The 16,927-nt window shown below is 35.0% G+C and overlaps 3 protein-coding genes across 5 annotated transcripts; 1 reads left to right on the forward strand and 2 right to left on the reverse strand.

Annotated features, from left to right (window-relative positions):
- Nucleotides 1-362: 362 nt before the first annotated feature.
- LOC115446580 (COP9 signalosome complex subunit 2) lies at nt 363-6,384 on the reverse strand. 3 transcript variants are annotated; one of them, XM_030173298.2, is made up of 10 exons: nt 6,217-6,384; nt 5,114-5,308; nt 4,352-4,477; nt 3,687-3,854; nt 3,142-3,316; nt 2,639-2,777; nt 2,383-2,529; nt 1,807-1,992; nt 1,709-1,738; nt 363-1,569 (listed from the first exon to the last, which is right to left on the reverse strand). In XM_030173298.2, exons 1-10 carry the CDS (start codon nt 6,271-6,273, stop codon nt 1,464-1,466), a joined length of 1,329 nt encoding a protein of 442 aa, XP_030029158.2. In that variant the 5' UTR covers nt 6,274-6,384; the 3' UTR covers nt 363-1,463. The 3 variants fall into 3 exon arrangements, with proteins under 3 accessions (XP_030029158.2, XP_030029157.2, XP_030029156.1); XM_030173297.2 differs by having other exon boundaries at nt 363-1,566; nt 1,697-1,738; XM_030173296.2 differs by having other exon boundaries at nt 1,427-1,738.
- A 1,135-nt stretch (nt 6,385-7,519) lies between these two features.
- Nucleotides 7,520-11,133, forward strand: LOC115446593 (ribonucleoside-diphosphate reductase subunit M2). Its single transcript, XM_030173312.2, has 6 exons — nt 7,520-7,579; nt 7,654-7,881; nt 8,327-8,562; nt 9,057-9,285; nt 10,230-10,448; nt 10,571-11,133. The coding sequence occupies exons 1-6, from the start codon at nt 7,520-7,522 to the stop codon at nt 10,721-10,723; spliced, it is 1,125 nt and encodes a 374-aa protein (XP_030029172.1). The 3' UTR covers nt 10,724-11,133.
- Nucleotides 11,134-11,174: 41 nt separating this feature from the next.
- LOC115446575 (dolichyl-diphosphooligosaccharide--protein glycosyltransferase subunit 2) lies at nt 11,175-16,851 on the reverse strand. Its single transcript, XM_030173289.2, has 10 exons — nt 16,700-16,851; nt 16,060-16,244; nt 15,685-15,953; nt 15,090-15,251; nt 14,655-14,802; nt 14,066-14,502; nt 13,664-13,814; nt 13,283-13,430; nt 12,726-12,953; nt 11,175-11,979 (listed from the first exon to the last, which is right to left on the reverse strand). Exons 1-10 carry the CDS (start codon nt 16,710-16,712, stop codon nt 11,834-11,836), a joined length of 1,887 nt encoding a protein of 628 aa, XP_030029149.2. The 5' UTR covers nt 16,713-16,851; the 3' UTR covers nt 11,175-11,833.
- Nucleotides 16,852-16,927: the final 76 nt, after the last annotated feature.

Below are 16,927 nucleotides of genomic sequence, written 5' to 3' on the forward strand. Positions count from 1 at the left end.
TAAGTCGTGCTTAAATTCAAAGTAATTTATTCTGTCTGTTGGTTTATTATCGTACTAGATGAATCTATACATATTATAAAACAAAGTCCCGAAAGCTGTCTGTCTGTATGTGATCGATTTTCATAAATCTACTATACTGAATTTTGTACAGTTTTTACTAAAAGGTTCTTGAGGAAGGTATAGGTTACATAACTATTTTATGTAAATTAACAGAAATATAACGATTACTATTGAAGAGGTCGCGTGGTTGTCAAAAATCTCGTGGGTCGGGAATTATGCGGGAAAACTTTTGTGACACACTGATTTCACGCGGGCGAAGCCGCGGGCACAGCTATTAAGATAATAATTAAAGAAAATCGAAATTAAATATTAATATTCCATTTATTAACACTGGTTATTGACAATTTTTGGCCTAGACTCACACTGGCAATCGTACTGCAAGTGGACCGTAAGCTAGTCTGGCAATTCACCAGACACAACCAATTTTATTTTAGAATATATCAAAAACTTATGAAACAATGGTGTGCTACTAAATACATTAGGGTTTACACAGACATAGTGAGGCTAAAAAGATTTATATGATTAACTTTTAATTCTGAACCTTATGTATTTACACATACTGCTGATATTGGTATAGGAAAGTTAGACACCGACACAAAGTCTTGCTTACAATTTGTTATTTCAATATCACCTGTATGGCAAAGGACATGAGGCTCAGTTTCCATTTTTATAAAATTGTAGGTTCTTTGTTGCCATTTTGTCGCTCTGCACTGACCTGACATGCAAACATAGCTAATTTTGAGCCTTACATTGTTAAATTTTTTCTTTCTTATTTTATATAATATAAAGTACAATAAACCAGACAAAGCACAAATACATGTTGCCCATAATTCTTCAATGCATAAGAGAATTAGACTATGGCTGTGGATACACTATACTTCTTTTAAGAAAAGGACTGTTCATAGTACAAATATCGTAAAAATCACGTAATTAGATATATTTTACCAAGTGCGTTTACGAGCCCGTGCGACCATTGCGGGTAGTGCTCTCAGATATAACTCACGCGGTTTACTTTATGCCAGTCAAACCACAAAACAACTGTAGTTTAATCGATTCATATTGCGCACAGATGTTACATATAATACCCACAATAATATCGCAGGACAAATTAAACGAAACACATGTAAGACTACGACTAAAACCTTGTAAAGTTTGTCACAGCTGCGACAATCGCACTACAAAACGACCACACTGTTGTAGTATGCGTATGCGCAAATTAACAAACTCAGTGTCGAGACTGTATGTAAGTGCTAAGTCCTACAATCGATCCGCCACCACCGCACTTGTCACTATAGATTCCGCCCGTAAGTCGAAAGGATGGTATACGTAACAGCGATAACTATGTCCCAAGCAGCGTTTATAGAGATGCAACTCACCCACCGAGGAAACAAGACGCATGCGAGTTAAGCCTTACAAATCGTCAAACTGCCGCAAGACAGGTATCCGACGGATGGGGAAGCCCGCGGCGTGCGGACAGCCGGGCCGGTGCGGCGGCACGTGCGCGGCGCGGGGCGGGCGGTGCGGCGGGCGCTAGGCCATCTTGTTGGCCAGCGCCAGGTGCAGGCAGGCCAGCTGCGCCGTCCACTTGTCCAGCGCCGAGTAGCGCGCGCCCGCCCGCCCCGCGCCGCGCTGCAGCTCCAGCACCGCGTTCACCTGGTCGATGCGCCCGCTGATCGTGCTGCAACACACACAGCGTCACACGCATGCTCCCCACCTACTGTTACATGTATAAACATATTTACTCACTTGTCCAGTATGCAGGTGACGAGCAGGTTCTCCACCTCTTTCTCGTCTATGTTCAGCTCTTTGGATATGAACGGTATGTGGATCCTGGTATATGGACCTATCAACTTTATCAACACTTGGGTCCGGATGTTGCGCAGGAGGTCTTCTATGTGCTCTCTTATGAATGGATCGTCCATTATGTTGTTTCTGTATACAAGTATTATTTTTAAGTAGTTATGGGGGTATACATTTCGAATTTAAAGCATTGTATTAACTACGAGTCGGGATTGTAATCGAATTCTAAAACTATTGTATATCGATATCTTTTATATTTACAAACGATATCAGATCGAAAAAATTACCTACTTTTTACTTAAAAGTGATACTGAATGTTAAAATTTGTAATGTTTGGCTTAGTATGGATGTTTTCCTGATCGTCACATTAAATCGCAGAGGCATTAATCAAAGTCTCTAGAATTAACCAAAGCGAAAATCCTTCAGAAATGCAAATGGACTTTGATAGTTTTACATATGCAAGAGTTGTAGTACATACCATTGAATGCCAAACCTTACCTTTTTATACATAAATAAAATTACCTGTTGTGTTTGAGTATGGACTCGAAGTCATTGATGTCGTTGTTCTGGTAAGCCATAACGAGGTTCGTCATGGCGAGGATCTCGGGGTCGTTCTTGTATGGCTTGGCCTCTTGCGAGTCGAACGGGTTTATGCCGGACTTCATTAACCTGTTCGCACAAAACATAGGTAATTATAAATTTTCTTAATTTTTTAGGGTTGTGAGCATCTAAAGCGCTCACCCAAAAGTCAGTAATTATAGTGAGACAAACTCCTTACATGTTGGCCAACACCAAGTACTTCAGGCAGGTGGTCCGGCGCGGGCTGCCCGACTCGTCGTAGTTCTTGAAAGCTTCGAAAAAGTCCGTGTGCGCTTTCTCAAATTCACCTTCTCGTAAATGCATTTTGCCACCGCATTCTGTAACGTATTTTTTATTTTTAGTATATTGACTTTTACTATATTGTGAGATTCGTGGCGCACTGATTAGATTGAAAGAAAGAAATTTTCGCACCAATGCAAAAACACCTCTTTCCTAAAGGAGTTTTATAATAACTATTTAAATGTAGAATATGAATCATTTTTTTTTTTATTATATCAGTTAAACTCAGTATAAGTCAGATATCATAATGTTTAATTATACAGAAAACGAAAATCCATTGGCATAGTCTAAATCAAAAATTTAAAAGTAATTCACATTCCAAATATTGATCAAAGCAAAAATGACCTAAATACTTTACAATAAGAAACGAAACAGTACTACTAAACATAATTTGCACAGTACCTCTAATCACTCCCATAATTAGCGGATGTGGTATGGCAGACTTGATGTGCAGGGATTGTTCGTACAGCGCTTTTAGTTTCTTGTTATTCTTCTGTGCGGTGTACATCTGGATCTCCAGCGCGTATATCTCTAACAGTTGCGTGCCTTTCTTGAGGTCATCCTCGCCTTCATCAGTCTAAAAAAAAGTCACATATTACGAAACTTGATAAATATCCTCCGATTGGTTAGTATCATCATCCATGGGTTCGAATGCCGTGTCGGGCAAAGTGATATTTGGATATTTCTGCTCAATATTAGCCCGGAGTCTGGAATTTGTTCCCGATATAGCGATAGGCTCGCCCCCTATCACATCCTGGGACGGAACACACTCGGCGAAAAATGGGTGCCTTGGTTGCACCTCTGCATACCCCTTCGGGGATAAATGCGTGATGATGTGTGTGTGTGTGTGTGTGGATAGTATCAGTACACTAACAAAATAACAGTGTTTTGTTTTTATTTAATGAATAAAGCGTAAATGTTAAGATAATATCATTTAAAGTCATTACCTGACAACTCTGGTGAAGTTGTTTTAATATTTTAGCTAATTTATTAAAGTCTCCTCTATCATAATACAATTTGCCGAGCTTTGTGTTTGTTTTGAACCATAACCGATCGTTCTTGGCGTCTTTGAGCGCTTCCAGTGTTGTTTCATAGAAATCTTGTAGGAGTTCCATCTAAAAGAAAAATTTCATTTAGAATTATAATTTCTTATAAGATGATTTTTTGAAAATGGTACCACGCCCTATAGATGATTACCAAAATTAAATAAATTATGGTGCATATTTAATCTAATATGCAGAAATTGTATTTTAATACATTAATTATATGATTATATAAATTACAAAATTTTGCTTGCAGATTCCCCTGTGTGAAAGTGGTTTTCCAGGAAAAATATACCAATATATATTTTCATGGGATCAAAAGTAATATAATATGTATTTCCTAGTGTCCCAAATTAATCATACCAAATTTAATTGAAATAATTTTGGTAATTTTTTGATTTATCACATTGAGGGAGACTGACAGACGCAGTGGGGGACTTTGTTTCATAATATGTGATAATAAGATATCAAATAATATTATATAACTTAAATTAAAATAACGATAATTAACGCTAGTTCACATTAATAGTGAAAAACTACCAAATCTCATCAACTATAATGATACTCACATTCCTAGAAGTAGAGATATAATCCAGAATAGAATTAATTGACTTCTCTGAATGGTTTCTAGTTACAGCACTTTTTATGTATGTCAGTAGTTGCTTGTACCTAGTCATCATTTCTGTAAAATTACCCTGAAAATAATTACAATATTGATTATTAAATGTTGTATCTCACCCACAATGTTAGCACTAATATGGCTAGAGGTGAGGGCCAATGAAACATTTAGATAATATAGAAAATAAAATTGAAGGATCTCTCATGTGAAAAACAACATACTCTGTTCAACATATCTTTATAATAAAATATTCATTTAAAAAATAAAAAATGATAAGCCATGTTACATTGTAAATGAATATTCTGTCCTATTTTCAGTTACTAACTTATCAGTTTCAATTACAATTTAATTAAATGTCAATACAATGACTTGTTATAACAATTATCACAATTTCTAAGAACTTGAGAAATTTTTTCATAACATAATTAACTATAGTTCCTGTTTGCATAACAAAATAATTGTGACATCTTATTTTACTTATAAAATAACTAGTTTTTATTTGTGGCTTGCCCCATGTATAGATTTCCACAGATAATTATCCCCTCCTACACTTTTCTGGGATAAAAACTATCTTATATTCTTCTCAGGGGTTCAAAGTATCTCCATACAAAATTTTATCCAAATTAGTTCAGTGGTTCCTCCGTGAAAGCATAATAGACAAATAGTTACATTTGCTTTTATAATATAAGTGTAGATGGAAAGGTAAACTCACTAATTTAAAATTAATTTTAATCATTTGCTTTAGAGCTTTGAAGCCCCATTCACCCTTGTCTCCACCCTCTAGCTCCAGCACCTTCTGAAAACTGAGGAGGGCTGCTTGGGGCTCATCCTCTTTCAAAGCTTTACTATTGTAGTACTGGTTCTCTAAATCCACATCAGGCTCTGAGTTACTGTCTTCTGAATATTCCTAAAATAAAGCACATTATCATTATTGTTAATAACATATTTGTACCTAAGGGGATAGGCAGGATTATGTCTAGCCTATTTTGTGTAGAGATGTCTCTTATGTGTATAATGTATCACTTTGTAAGGTAAATAATCAGCCACTATACTAATCACATATTATATGAGCCTCAATTAATAAATAACAAAAGAACATAATAATCTAAAAACAAATAATGCTCAAAAATATTAATATTAATTAGGATATAGTGTACTCTTGGTAAAACTTATTAATCATTTAAGATAATCATAATTAGCTTTTATATACTCAGTGACATTAAACCAAGTTGGGCATTACCAAAAAATTAGGACAACTAATTTACAATTTTTAAAGTAGTTTTTAATGTTTGTAATGAGCAGACATTATCAATGCTGTTTGTAGATTTGGTGTTATAATCTTTCACGATAAGTAGACATATATATTGTTTATTTTACTTCAACAGAGTTTCTTTGCTAAGAGTAAACAAAATATTTCATTGCAAAGTCTAACATTTTAATTATGTAAAATTTTATCATGTATGATGTATTTTATTTTTGAAGAAGTTTATGTCTTTGGACGTTTTTTAATAGAAAACTTATACTGTATCACTACCACCTAGCTTACTATTTTTATCATAACAAAACATAAGAAAAATTGATTATAGGTTACCTGCATATACATTCGGTATTACAGGTCCTATCAAAGATACCATTCATCTATGATAAAATGATACGATTATAAACATCATGTTACATTCTAACAAATACTAGTAGTAAGCGATGCTTGCCAAATAGTGTATCATGTATATTTAGAAGTTCAAATGTAGAAAACATAAAGGAGATCTTTTCTTGGTGCTGCGTGCATTATTAGCATACATCAACATGTTAACATACCAAACCATAGTCCTCTTCCTCCTCACACATATTATAATCATCGTCGTTATCCGACATATTACAAATTTATCAACGAAACAGAAGAAATTACAATGTAATTTTTTTAAGAAATGATTGCTATTATTTCCTCGCAATGACGTTTGCCAAAACATTGACAATGACATTTATAGTATTTTTTATCTAGGATTTTTGGACGCAAAGACTTATTAATTATACACCCCAAGTACATAAGGGAAATATCGTTACACATTTGCAATTCAAATATAAAAAATAATAATATATGAAAAAACTAGGTAATTTTAATTATATGATAATGTATTCAATATAGTCAGTCAATTATATATTATCAAGTCCCATTATTAGTAAAACTATTGAAAACTAAACATTATTATAAGATTTATCTAAAGTACGTATACACAAGTATTTTACCCAATATCCCATAAATAGCTTTTATTCACATTTCACAGTTAAAATTTTACTCATTTGTAGTTGAGTAATATGTATTTCTAATCGAGCTTACATTTCGAAACTTTATGACAAAATCTAAGTACAATATAAAATTACATATGTACCTATCCAGTTTTAAATTAATATGAACGCATCTTAAAGAACGCAATTATAATTTTTCTATGATTGGTTCGTTTTTAGCCAATAAAACATCACTATTTTGCCGGTAAAATTATACTCAGCTCTATTTCAGATTATTTTAATATTATATGAGGTATTGTTATTATAACCAAATAATCCTGACTCGACTTAAAATTTAGTATACTATACATTTATAAAATATATGGTTTCAATTTGTATAATTCAATTTCAGTAATGTCTTAGTGGGAGTCCTGGAGTTCCCGCGTTTTCCATCAGCTGCCTGTGAATGGTTCATTGAACCTAATAAATAACATCTGTTCACTAATGTTCCGAATACTACTACCGAAAATTTTTTAACGCATTGTATTATCATGTTAATCAAAGAATTTATATTTTTGCAGAGTTTGCTATTTATTAATAATATTTTTTTCTTAAATCGCAAAATACTTGTGTTATTTATTTAGTTATTTACTACAATATCCATTAAAATAGTTAATTTTCGTGATTGTAGTTTTAACTATACTTTGTTACGGAACGTAATAAAAGTAACAAACACCAATACGTTTCCCGCCATTTGTGAATTGAGCGTATCGAACCGCTAACATTTCCGATTACTCATTACGCCATTTATAAATAAACCAGTCACAAGTCGTGCTTCGCATTGTGTGTTTCTCAGTTTGTATCATATTAACGTATATTATTCCAATACATAACAATGGCACCTACAGTCGACAAAGAAAATGTACACAACGGTGCCAACACCGTACCAATGAAGGTTTGTTTATTTTTTAACATGTGCTTTTCCTATTTTAATTTGAATAGTTATTTTAATTATGGTTGTAACTTCAGTCACCTATGAAGAATACCGTATTGGCGACAAGAAATGGTAATTTGAACGAAGAAATGGAGGTGGAGAAAGTGGAAGAAACCTTGGATTTCGATCCCCAAAAGGAGCCCCTACTGCGGGAGAATCCCCGTCGCTTTGTTATTTTCCCCATTCAATACCCTGATATTTGGGAGATGTACAAAAAGGCCGAAGCTTCTTTCTGGACCGTGGAGGAAGTTGATCTATCAAAGGTGAGGTTATTTTGAAAATAATGGATGTTCATTTTTAATGCAGGGTATTGTTTCTGTTCTCAATAACTTATTTGTGATTTCTAAATATTGCATCATAATTTGTTCATCAAAAGATCATCTCTATTCCTTTCTAAACTCATAATATAATTAAAATAAATATTATGTCTGTAGTTAATATGATAAAACAATGTCTGTAAAGTTATTATTGTTTACAATTTCACAAGTAAATTGTTGTAAGAGATAAATTTAGTAGGATACTAAATTTATCTCTTACAGTCACCATGTATTACATTAAAGTAATAATGGATCTATAGAACTCAGTGACAGACCAGTTTTACCTCTATGTATATTGGTAATGGAACATTGTGCAATATAATTTGTTTATAAAAAAAAAATATTTAGTTATACAATGCTTTAAATTTTTTTTCTTTTTATCTTAAACCAGGATCTGTCAGACTGGGAAACCTTAAAGGACAGCGAGAGACATTTCATCAAGCATGTACTGGCATTCTTTGCTGCATCTGACGGTATTGTCAATGAAAATCTTGTTGAGAGATTCTCGCAAGAAGTGCAAGTGACGGAGGCAAGGTGTTTCTACGGATTCCAAATAGCCATGGAGAATGTGCACTCAGAGATGTACTCATTGCTCATCGACACATATATCAGAGACTCCAAGGAGAGGTATTGTCTAATATTGTGTAATGTGTATTTCAGAGTAATTTCCTTATTTTTATTATATTCAAAATATTTTATTGTTGCAATTACCTTGCAAAGATTTATGCATTTTATGACTCAATGGGTAATATTTTACAAACCACATGTAATTGATCCTCTGGATTCATGCTTAAAGATTGTTTGTAGAGCACAAATATGTTATTCTATTGATTTTATTCACCTTGTATTTGAGGACAATTTGATAATGTTCAATTATATAATTTCATAAAATTATGATAGTAAAGTTAAATTTACTATCATAATTATTTGAAAACTAAAATGTAAGGCCTCATGGTTAGTGATATAGTTAATTAACAGATACATCAATTATTGTAAACCACATAATTTAACTATGTAGCTACTTTGCATATACTGTTAATGGTAAATGATGATTCATGATAGTTTATACGCCTACTTGTACTTTTCCTTTTTGCTTTAGAATGTATGTTTTTCCTTATCAGGGATTTCCTGTTCAACGCCATTGAGACTTTGCCATGTGTGAAGAAGAAAGCAGACTGGGCGCTGCAGTGGATCGCGAGCAAGACCGCCACCTTTGGCGAGAGGATCGTGGCTTTTGCCGCCGTCGAAGGCATTTTCTTCTCTGGCAGCTTTGCCTCCATATTCTGGCTGAAGAAGCGTGGACTCATGCCTGGACTTACCTTCAGCAATGAGTTGATCTCTAGAGATGAGGTTTGTATTTATATTAATGATTTTTAATATATTAATAAAGATATTACAGAATTTAATAATCTGTGTAATATCTAAGTGTCTTGTGATATTTGTGCCAGAAAACTAGCTACTCCTTGTTTTCCTGTGTTTGTAAATGTCCTAACCCAGTAAGTTTAAACATTGGCATGAACTGGTCTCAATTTTTTTTTAAATTTTCGGGACTATAGTTAAGATATACATACATACATGTTCTCTTTAATCTTCATGTATTAAACTAGGTCGATTTGTCACATAAATGAACAATGGGCCATGAATATGCATGTGTTCATATCATAGTGTTTATAAAGGCATCAATTGCAGTATCTCATTATTTGTACAATTTTCTTGCAAATACACAATGCACTGTGCAAGGATATGAACTTTTCAACATTGCAATAATTTGTTATCAGCAGTGTTTTCCTCACGTACAGCTTATCATAAACGAATAAACACAAAGTAGGCTATGTGATTTGATACGCCATATGTGTCATGAATGCGTTTGTATTTACTATTTATTGATAACATTATCGCATACTCGATAATGTCCATTCCGAAAAAAATCTAACTATGCCACTCAATAATGCCTTACTTTTATGGCTATCGAACTTATAAAGTCCAGTAAGATAACTAATAATTTTATTACTGTAAAATTATATCGCAAATTGGATGTAGAACTAGACCATTGTAAAGTTATCTTCATCACACTAAACTGAACTTGTCCTTCCTATCACCTTGTTGGTACATTATAGTATGTATCGCCTGCAAGTATCGAAGTATGAGGTTGGGTAACATATTTGAGAGTTATATAAATATTTGGCTTGCTAGTTATTTGCATGTTAAATTCGTGGCAGTCAAGCATTTTCCATCACCACGTTATTGTGGAATTAGCACAAAAGGATGAATTGACATGTGGTTTTGTAACCCAGGGTTTGCACACCGATTTCGCATGCCTGATGTTCCGGCACCTGGTGCAAAAGCCGAGCAAGGCGTGCGTGCTAAACATCATTAAGGATGCAGTGCTGATCGAGCAGGAGTTCCTCACCGACGCGCTGCCCGTGCGCCTGCTCGGCATGAACTGTGACCTCATGTCACAGTACATCGAGTTCGTAGCCGACAGACTACTCGTCGATCTCATCGGGGAGAAGGTGAGATATTTCCGCGCGTGCCAGATTATTTTTATCTTTGTTAAATGATAAAAAAAAATCTCCTGAATTCAAGAATTTAATGCTGCAACTTAGGTGATACTAAATGCGCATTCATTTTTCAGCATTACAATACAAAGAATCCATTTGACTTTATGAATCTCATCTCGCTGGAGGGTAAAACTAATTTCTTCGAGAAGAAAGTGGGCGAATACCAAAAATGCGGCGTGATGGCCAACCGCCTGGACAACGTGTTCACACTGGATGCTGATTTCTAAATAAGCTACTTCATCACGTATCTGACTACAGACTGACAGTATTATTGATTCCAATCTATTAAGAGAGATGACGCGTGTCGTTTGTGCTGTTTAATTATAATAGGAATATTTCTTTCTACCAGTGGAACTGGTACTTCATAGTAGATTATTCTACTTACTAATGAAATAGTTTTGTCAGTTTTGCAAAATATGCTAAAATTAAATGATGTATCTATTAAGTATCATTAATGTTATTGTATTGATTTATATGCACAATAGATTAAATATTAAGGAATATATCTGACAGTTCACACTTAATTATGTTAAGTTAATTATAAGGTGATCATTGAGCAAATGATTGGTTGTGTGATAATAAATGTTAATATAGTGTAATATAAAACTATTTGAATAAATATTTTTTTTAATTGTAAGAATGTCGTATCATTTCACAAGACTAAATAAAATAACCAAATAACAATCAAATTTTATTATTAAAAATTACATTACAATGGATACCACTAGCTCATACACTCTGGAACAACATAGACTTGTGCAATATTACTATTTTCCCTTAAAAACCTATCAAAACTTGTAATACTTCATAGTGTGGGAAGATAATATTTTTATTGTACACTTTTTCATCCTCTGGACAATTGTAACTTTTATTATTTGTTATCAGGCAGGCAGTTTATATAACTGATATGCCTGTATCCTGTAATTATCGATTCCGGTTTCACTACCTAGCAAAATAATTATCAAGTTTATTCTTAAATCTGTTCACATTTCTGGTTAGGATATCTTGGCGTCCCGGGTATACGAGCATAATGAAATGAAAAATTGATTTCCATTCATTCAGTTGAACATAAAGGAATGAAGATTGCAATACTTACACAAATCTCATATTTGGTGTTTTAGCACACAGTGACACAACACAGAATATCCTTATGAGAAATTTTATTTATGAAATAAATAAAAAATTACCAGAACAACTATCCCCAATGGTTCTGGCCACACTGAAAATAGGGACTAAGTATAAGAATTAGTTTAAAACTACAAGTATGACAGGAGGCATAGTGTGGTGGCGGGGTAATTTCAGACGCCAGAATTATTGGGTATAGTTTTTGTCAGTAATTAGCGCGCGGCAGTTTTGTCCTGCACTAGGCGCCTCAGCAGGCGGTGTCCGGAAAGGAAGGTGATGAGCGCGAGCGGCAGCAGGTAGCGCATCGCCTCGAACATCGACAGCTGGAGCCACAGCACCGCGTACAGACCCAACGAGCCTGGGAAACAATACATTAACATTATAATGTATGTTGGCCAAAAGCAAACTAATATAGTTAAAAATACAGTATATTTACTGATAAGACGGTAAAACCGCATAATTACATATTTCCAGAGTTTTGTTTATAAATTGTCCTAATTTAACATAAATGAGATAAAAATTCAACAAAATCGTTTTAGGCATCACTAAAATTATATTTTTATGCAGACAAAATAATTACTAAACGTAATTATCAAAAAAAAGTTGAATGCCGCATATCAGATTTGTTACGGCCGTGCTTTTTAATAATCGATAATAATTTCTTAAATGAGATGAAATTCCAATCATATATTTTCATAACAACTTGCAATTATAGTGAAATTTCTATTTATGACACCTAACAAAATAAGTCATTTGAAAGCATTAAAACCTTTTCTTATCAATAATTTACCAATAATTTTTAAAATTTTTGCGACCAGTTATTTTTTCGTGTTCCCTATTCTAGATATAGTATAGAACAATAAATAACCTGTTAATAATATCGGCGCAGAATTCAATAATCACATGCTTGCTATGATTACCTCAATAAGTGTCGGTCTGAAGGTCAATTTTTCAATTCGAACTAATAGTTCCAATAGATATTGTGGTGGTACTTACCCAGGCGAACTCTCACATAAGAGACACCTACCACCAGTAACAAGACCAGCCAGTAAACAGATCTAAAACATATTAAGTCTCCTGGTTCAATAATATGAATATATTTACCTCCGAGAGCTAAGTGGAATATAAGCGCGCTGGGAGTGAATGGGAAATGCGCGAAGTTGATGCGCAGGCGCGCCCACAGCACCAGCAGCAGCAACAGCGGCGCGGCGCACGCGCACGCGAACACGTCCGACACCAGCCGCGCCGGCCGCGCCTCCGGCGACCGGAACACGTGCGAGATCTCCGGCAGCGCGCCCGAGTACGACTTGCGCGGCTTCGACAATACCTCACCTGTACAAGAGAGATTATTACTAGCACTGTCACAAATATACCCAAAATGAAGTAGAATATTTTAGTAACAAACAGCAATCCTACAATTCCTCAGACATTGTATTGGTGGAGGTAATTTGTTTACATATTAATAGGCTTCACAGCCTTTTTTAAATCCCTTTGCCATAGCAGAATATGAAGCTGAATTTGTCGATAGCCAAATTTTCATGAAATAAATTACCATCACATCAGTGTTGCACCACATTACTTTACGTAACCGCCTTATCTAATATCTCAGAAGGTACAGCCAAACAGCTGCAACAAACACCAAATACAAACACTACACATACCAAGTGCGTTGGCGTCCTTGCCAAAGTTGAATTGTACATCGCCAACGGGCCACGCGATGGGGTTGGACACAGCGCTGTCGCCCAGGTACATTGTCAGCGAGTACGAGCCCGACATGTGGTTCAAGTGCTTTGCAATGCTCCCTACATTCTGCAACAATTTCATTTCACTTAGTTTTGGACCATCTGGTATTTAGATTGTATATCTACAACTCATAGTTTTCTCTCAAATAATTGTGATAATATTCATGAATGCATACAAGCCATTCTTTTAATACTCAAGTATACAGATCACGATTTACATCTCAGGAGTAATTTAAGTAAGGAGGTAGTATTAACTTGTATTAATTTGCAAATAAAGTTATATAAAAGTACAACACCAACCAGTTCAACTTTATACGCCTTGGTGTTGTCTGGCTCGGCGACGAAGATGGTCTCGTGGTCGGGCGCTTGCGCAGAGCCGACGCGCACGAACGCCTGCTGCACCAGCACCGGCTTATTGTACTTGTCGCGTACGCTGAACTTCAGGCTCACCCTGGCAAATATTGATTCAATGTTAAATTACTGCTGTTAATATATTAAAATAAACTTTTCTTCTACTCTTTTCTTTCGATTTGTGACTGTATCTGTCCTATACAGACAGTGATTTTAATTTTACTTAACTCAGAGGAAGTTTTAGTAGTTCATAGTTCTTCCTAAACTTGAAACTGAAGCTTGCATCAGATTACTTGCGCCTAATATTACGCACACTTGTAGTTGCTATAAGGTAGATTGCACAAAACTTACTTTTGCAGATGATCAGCTTGCAGCACCTCACTCAGCTTATTAGGGTATGTGACAGTGGTTATCTTCGGGCTTGTGGTTCCATCAACATCACCAATACCAACCTCGACACTGCCAACTTGGATCTCTCCCAACACAGCCACATTCACATTTGTGGTCTTAGCTCCAGCGCTCAACGCGATCTTGTACAAGCCATACTGAGCCTTAATCTTATTCAAGTTGAGGACAAAAGTTGTTGGCTCATTGGCCTTCTGAGAAAGAGGCTGTTTGGAGAGAACAACAACGTCATCGGCCAATCTCGTGCCTGATTGCGCGACCACCTCTTCCGGTTTGAGGTTCTTGAGTGCGCGGCCGATTAAATCAGTAATGGCGAACTCGATAGAGTCCGATTCTGATGTGATGTATTTCTTGCCTTTGATCGCGATGCTGATTGGTGTCGGCTGTACGGAAATTGATAAATGTTTTAAATTTGTATTAATACAAATAAACATATGAGCAGTATACTGTAATTTAATTACAATTTTGAAAATGACAGTCCTAAGACAGGTTGTGTGTTTGAATAACAATATAATTTGATCTTTTTTATGGCTACCTCGTCGTCAGCGAGTGCGAGGGCCGCGTCGAGAAGCAGCGCAGCGCCCTTTGCAGAGTTTACCGAGCGTCGCGACAGCAGGTACTCCGCGAACTTGTACCTTTGCTCTTCGCTCAACGGGGTTGGTTTTTTCAGCATTTTGTAACTCCTGGGAATGAGGGCAATCATGTGTAACATAAAAAGTTAACAATACAGTTACAAAAAGTAAATTGAAGTATTCATTAATATCAATGTCTTGTTTTTAACTAAATGTGTAATATATGTAAACAGCCACTATTATCATTCACCATTTGTTTGAGAATGAACTGTGTAAGAATTTATTAATAATTTTGTGTCTGTGATAAAGTTTCTGTGTTAGTAAAAAAAAATTCTACCTTTTACAATAGATGAATAAACTAGCAACAAGCAGGTATGCAGATGAGTAGAAACACTGACCTGGTGATCGTAGTCAGCAGCAGCGAAGTGGTAGGCAGTCCGCCGTCGAAGTGCAGCGCTTTAGAGTCGGTCTCGTCGGCGGCAAGGAGCAAGCCCTCCGCGTGCGCCGCCGTCCACGCCGCGCATCCCATGTGCTCGCACAGCGCAAATACATAACCATAGCTGAAAACATACTTGTTATATATACAGGTAACCGACAAAGTAATACTTAGCTACATGTTTAACAGTTAAAATAAGTTACACACTCATTAGTTAAATATTATACCTATTTAACTAATGGACGGAACAAACTTTATAGAAATAAATGATATAATTTTATACATTGTATTTATTTTATGCAGTTTGATCTGTTTTTAATGTAAGAGATTATACATGTCCAAATTATATTTCAGCTAGCATTCTACAAAGATCCAAGATTTAAAAAGAAAAGAATTTTTACTACTGGAACTGAAATATGAATACTACATATCAGTTTCAAGCATTACGTAGTTTGATTTGAAACTTTAACAACTTGTAAATTTTTCTAGTTTCTAAACTCCGGCCACAACTAACTTACATATCAACAAAGACTTCAAAACAAAATGTCAAAACTTACTTAGCAGGAGAATCATCTTTTTTCAATAACTGAATGAGATTTTTTAAAGCATCCTCTCTGTCCATAATACTGCCTTTTCCTAATGCCTTCAAGGCATATACAGCATAGTATATCTCGGCAAGTGTAGCATCATTTTTGTCAAGAGTTTGAGTTGGACCAATCAGGATGTCGGGAGTCAAACTGTTCTGGCAACTTGTGAGAGCCGAGAGACTTGTTAGATGGAAAATTTGTTCTACATTCTTAACATCATATTTGTATGCGCCAACTTCCTGAAATGATACTGAAAATTGGCAAATTCTTCTGCATGTATAAATGTCATCAATAATTGATATTTAAAGGGCTTTAGTTCTCTTTCAAATAATTATGATACTTTACCGCACAAAGATCAGGTACTGGTAAATTCAAGAGTTTCAGTCCTTTGACAGCATAGTGCAAGGCAGCAATGTCCTTGCTCTTCAAACTCTCCTCTAAGATTGATTGCAGTCTTTTCAAGTCTAGTGTGCCCTGTAGTGTGTTAGCATTGCTGAACGCTATTAGGCTTAGCAGTAATATAAATAATCCTGGAAATAAACATTTGCTATAATACTAGGGGACTTGCTTATAGGGAATACAGTAGTGTTGTATGGTAATACGTTTAGAAAACATAATATTTTCATTTTATTTCATAAAAAGTAAACATTGGATATGAGTATATTTTGTATTTTAATAGCTTCTTTATAATTAACAGAAAAGGATAGTAACCAAGATATTATAAAAAATGTTTAGGTATTCTGTAATAACCTCGAAACGATAGTGTTAGCGACCGGCGACGATGCAAATCACTGACGTGTCCCTATTTGTTTTGATATACAAACACGTACGAACAACAATGCTGCGCTTAATTATTAAATATATTAAAACGAAAATCACTTTTGATAACTAAATTAGGCAATAAATAGACAAAACTTAATGGAAACAGGATTTTTTTTACCTTCACGTTTAGAGTTTGTTATTGTATGAAAGACAAAATTCTTACCATATGAATTCATTATAAATATTTTTACTAATCAGAGGAACCCCTGATTATGTATTTTCAAGACTTTATTTTACTGATTCTTCTAATTTTTAGACATAAAATTATATAGGCAGCCGGCCCCACTTGACAAACGTGTTTGACAGAAATGAACAACGTAGCTTTATGAATTGCCAACCTAAAAAATGATTTAAAAATAATCTAAGAATTGATAATCGACTTACGTGCATC

Source organism: Manduca sexta, chromosome 25 (genome assembly GCF_014839805.1).
Source record: "Manduca sexta isolate Smith_Timp_Sample1 chromosome 25, JHU_Msex_v1.0, whole genome shotgun sequence".
Classification (NCBI taxonomy): Eukaryota; Metazoa; Arthropoda; class Insecta; order Lepidoptera; family Sphingidae; genus Manduca; species Manduca sexta.

Bases quoted from the DNA above. Each gene is read 5' to 3' on its own strand.
- LOC115446580 (XM_030173296.2), bottom strand. From the start codon at position 6,273: ATGTCGGATAACGACGATGATTATAATATGTGTGAGGAGGAAGAGGAC. The intron at 4,478-5,113 runs GTGAGTTTACCT...AATTATTTTCAG, and splicing joins TTAAAATTAATTTTAAATTA to GGTAATTTTACAGAAATGAT. The intron at 3,317-3,686 runs GTAATGACTTTA...ACTTTTTTTTAG, and splicing joins AACTTCACCAGAGTTGTCAG to ACTGATGAAGGCGAGGATGA.
- LOC115446593 (XM_030173312.2), top strand. From the start codon at position 7,520: ATGGCACCTACAGTCGACAAAGAAAATGTACACAACGGTGCCAACACC. The intron at 7,580-7,653 runs GTTTGTTTATTT...TTGTAACTTCAG, and splicing joins CCAACACCGTACCAATGAAG to TCACCTATGAAGAATACCGT. The intron at 9,286-10,229 runs GTTTGTATTTAT...TTTGTAACCCAG, and splicing joins AGTTGATCTCTAGAGATGAG to GGTTTGCACACCGATTTCGC.
- LOC115446575 (XM_030173289.2), bottom strand. The intron at 15,252-15,684 runs GTAAGTTTTGAC...GTATGTTTTCAG, and splicing joins AAAGATGATTCTCCTGCTAA to CTATGGTTATGTATTTGCGC. The intron at 14,503-14,654 runs GTAGCCATAAAA...ATTTCCGTACAG, and splicing joins TCGCACTCGCTGACGACGAG to CCGACACCAATCAGCATCGC.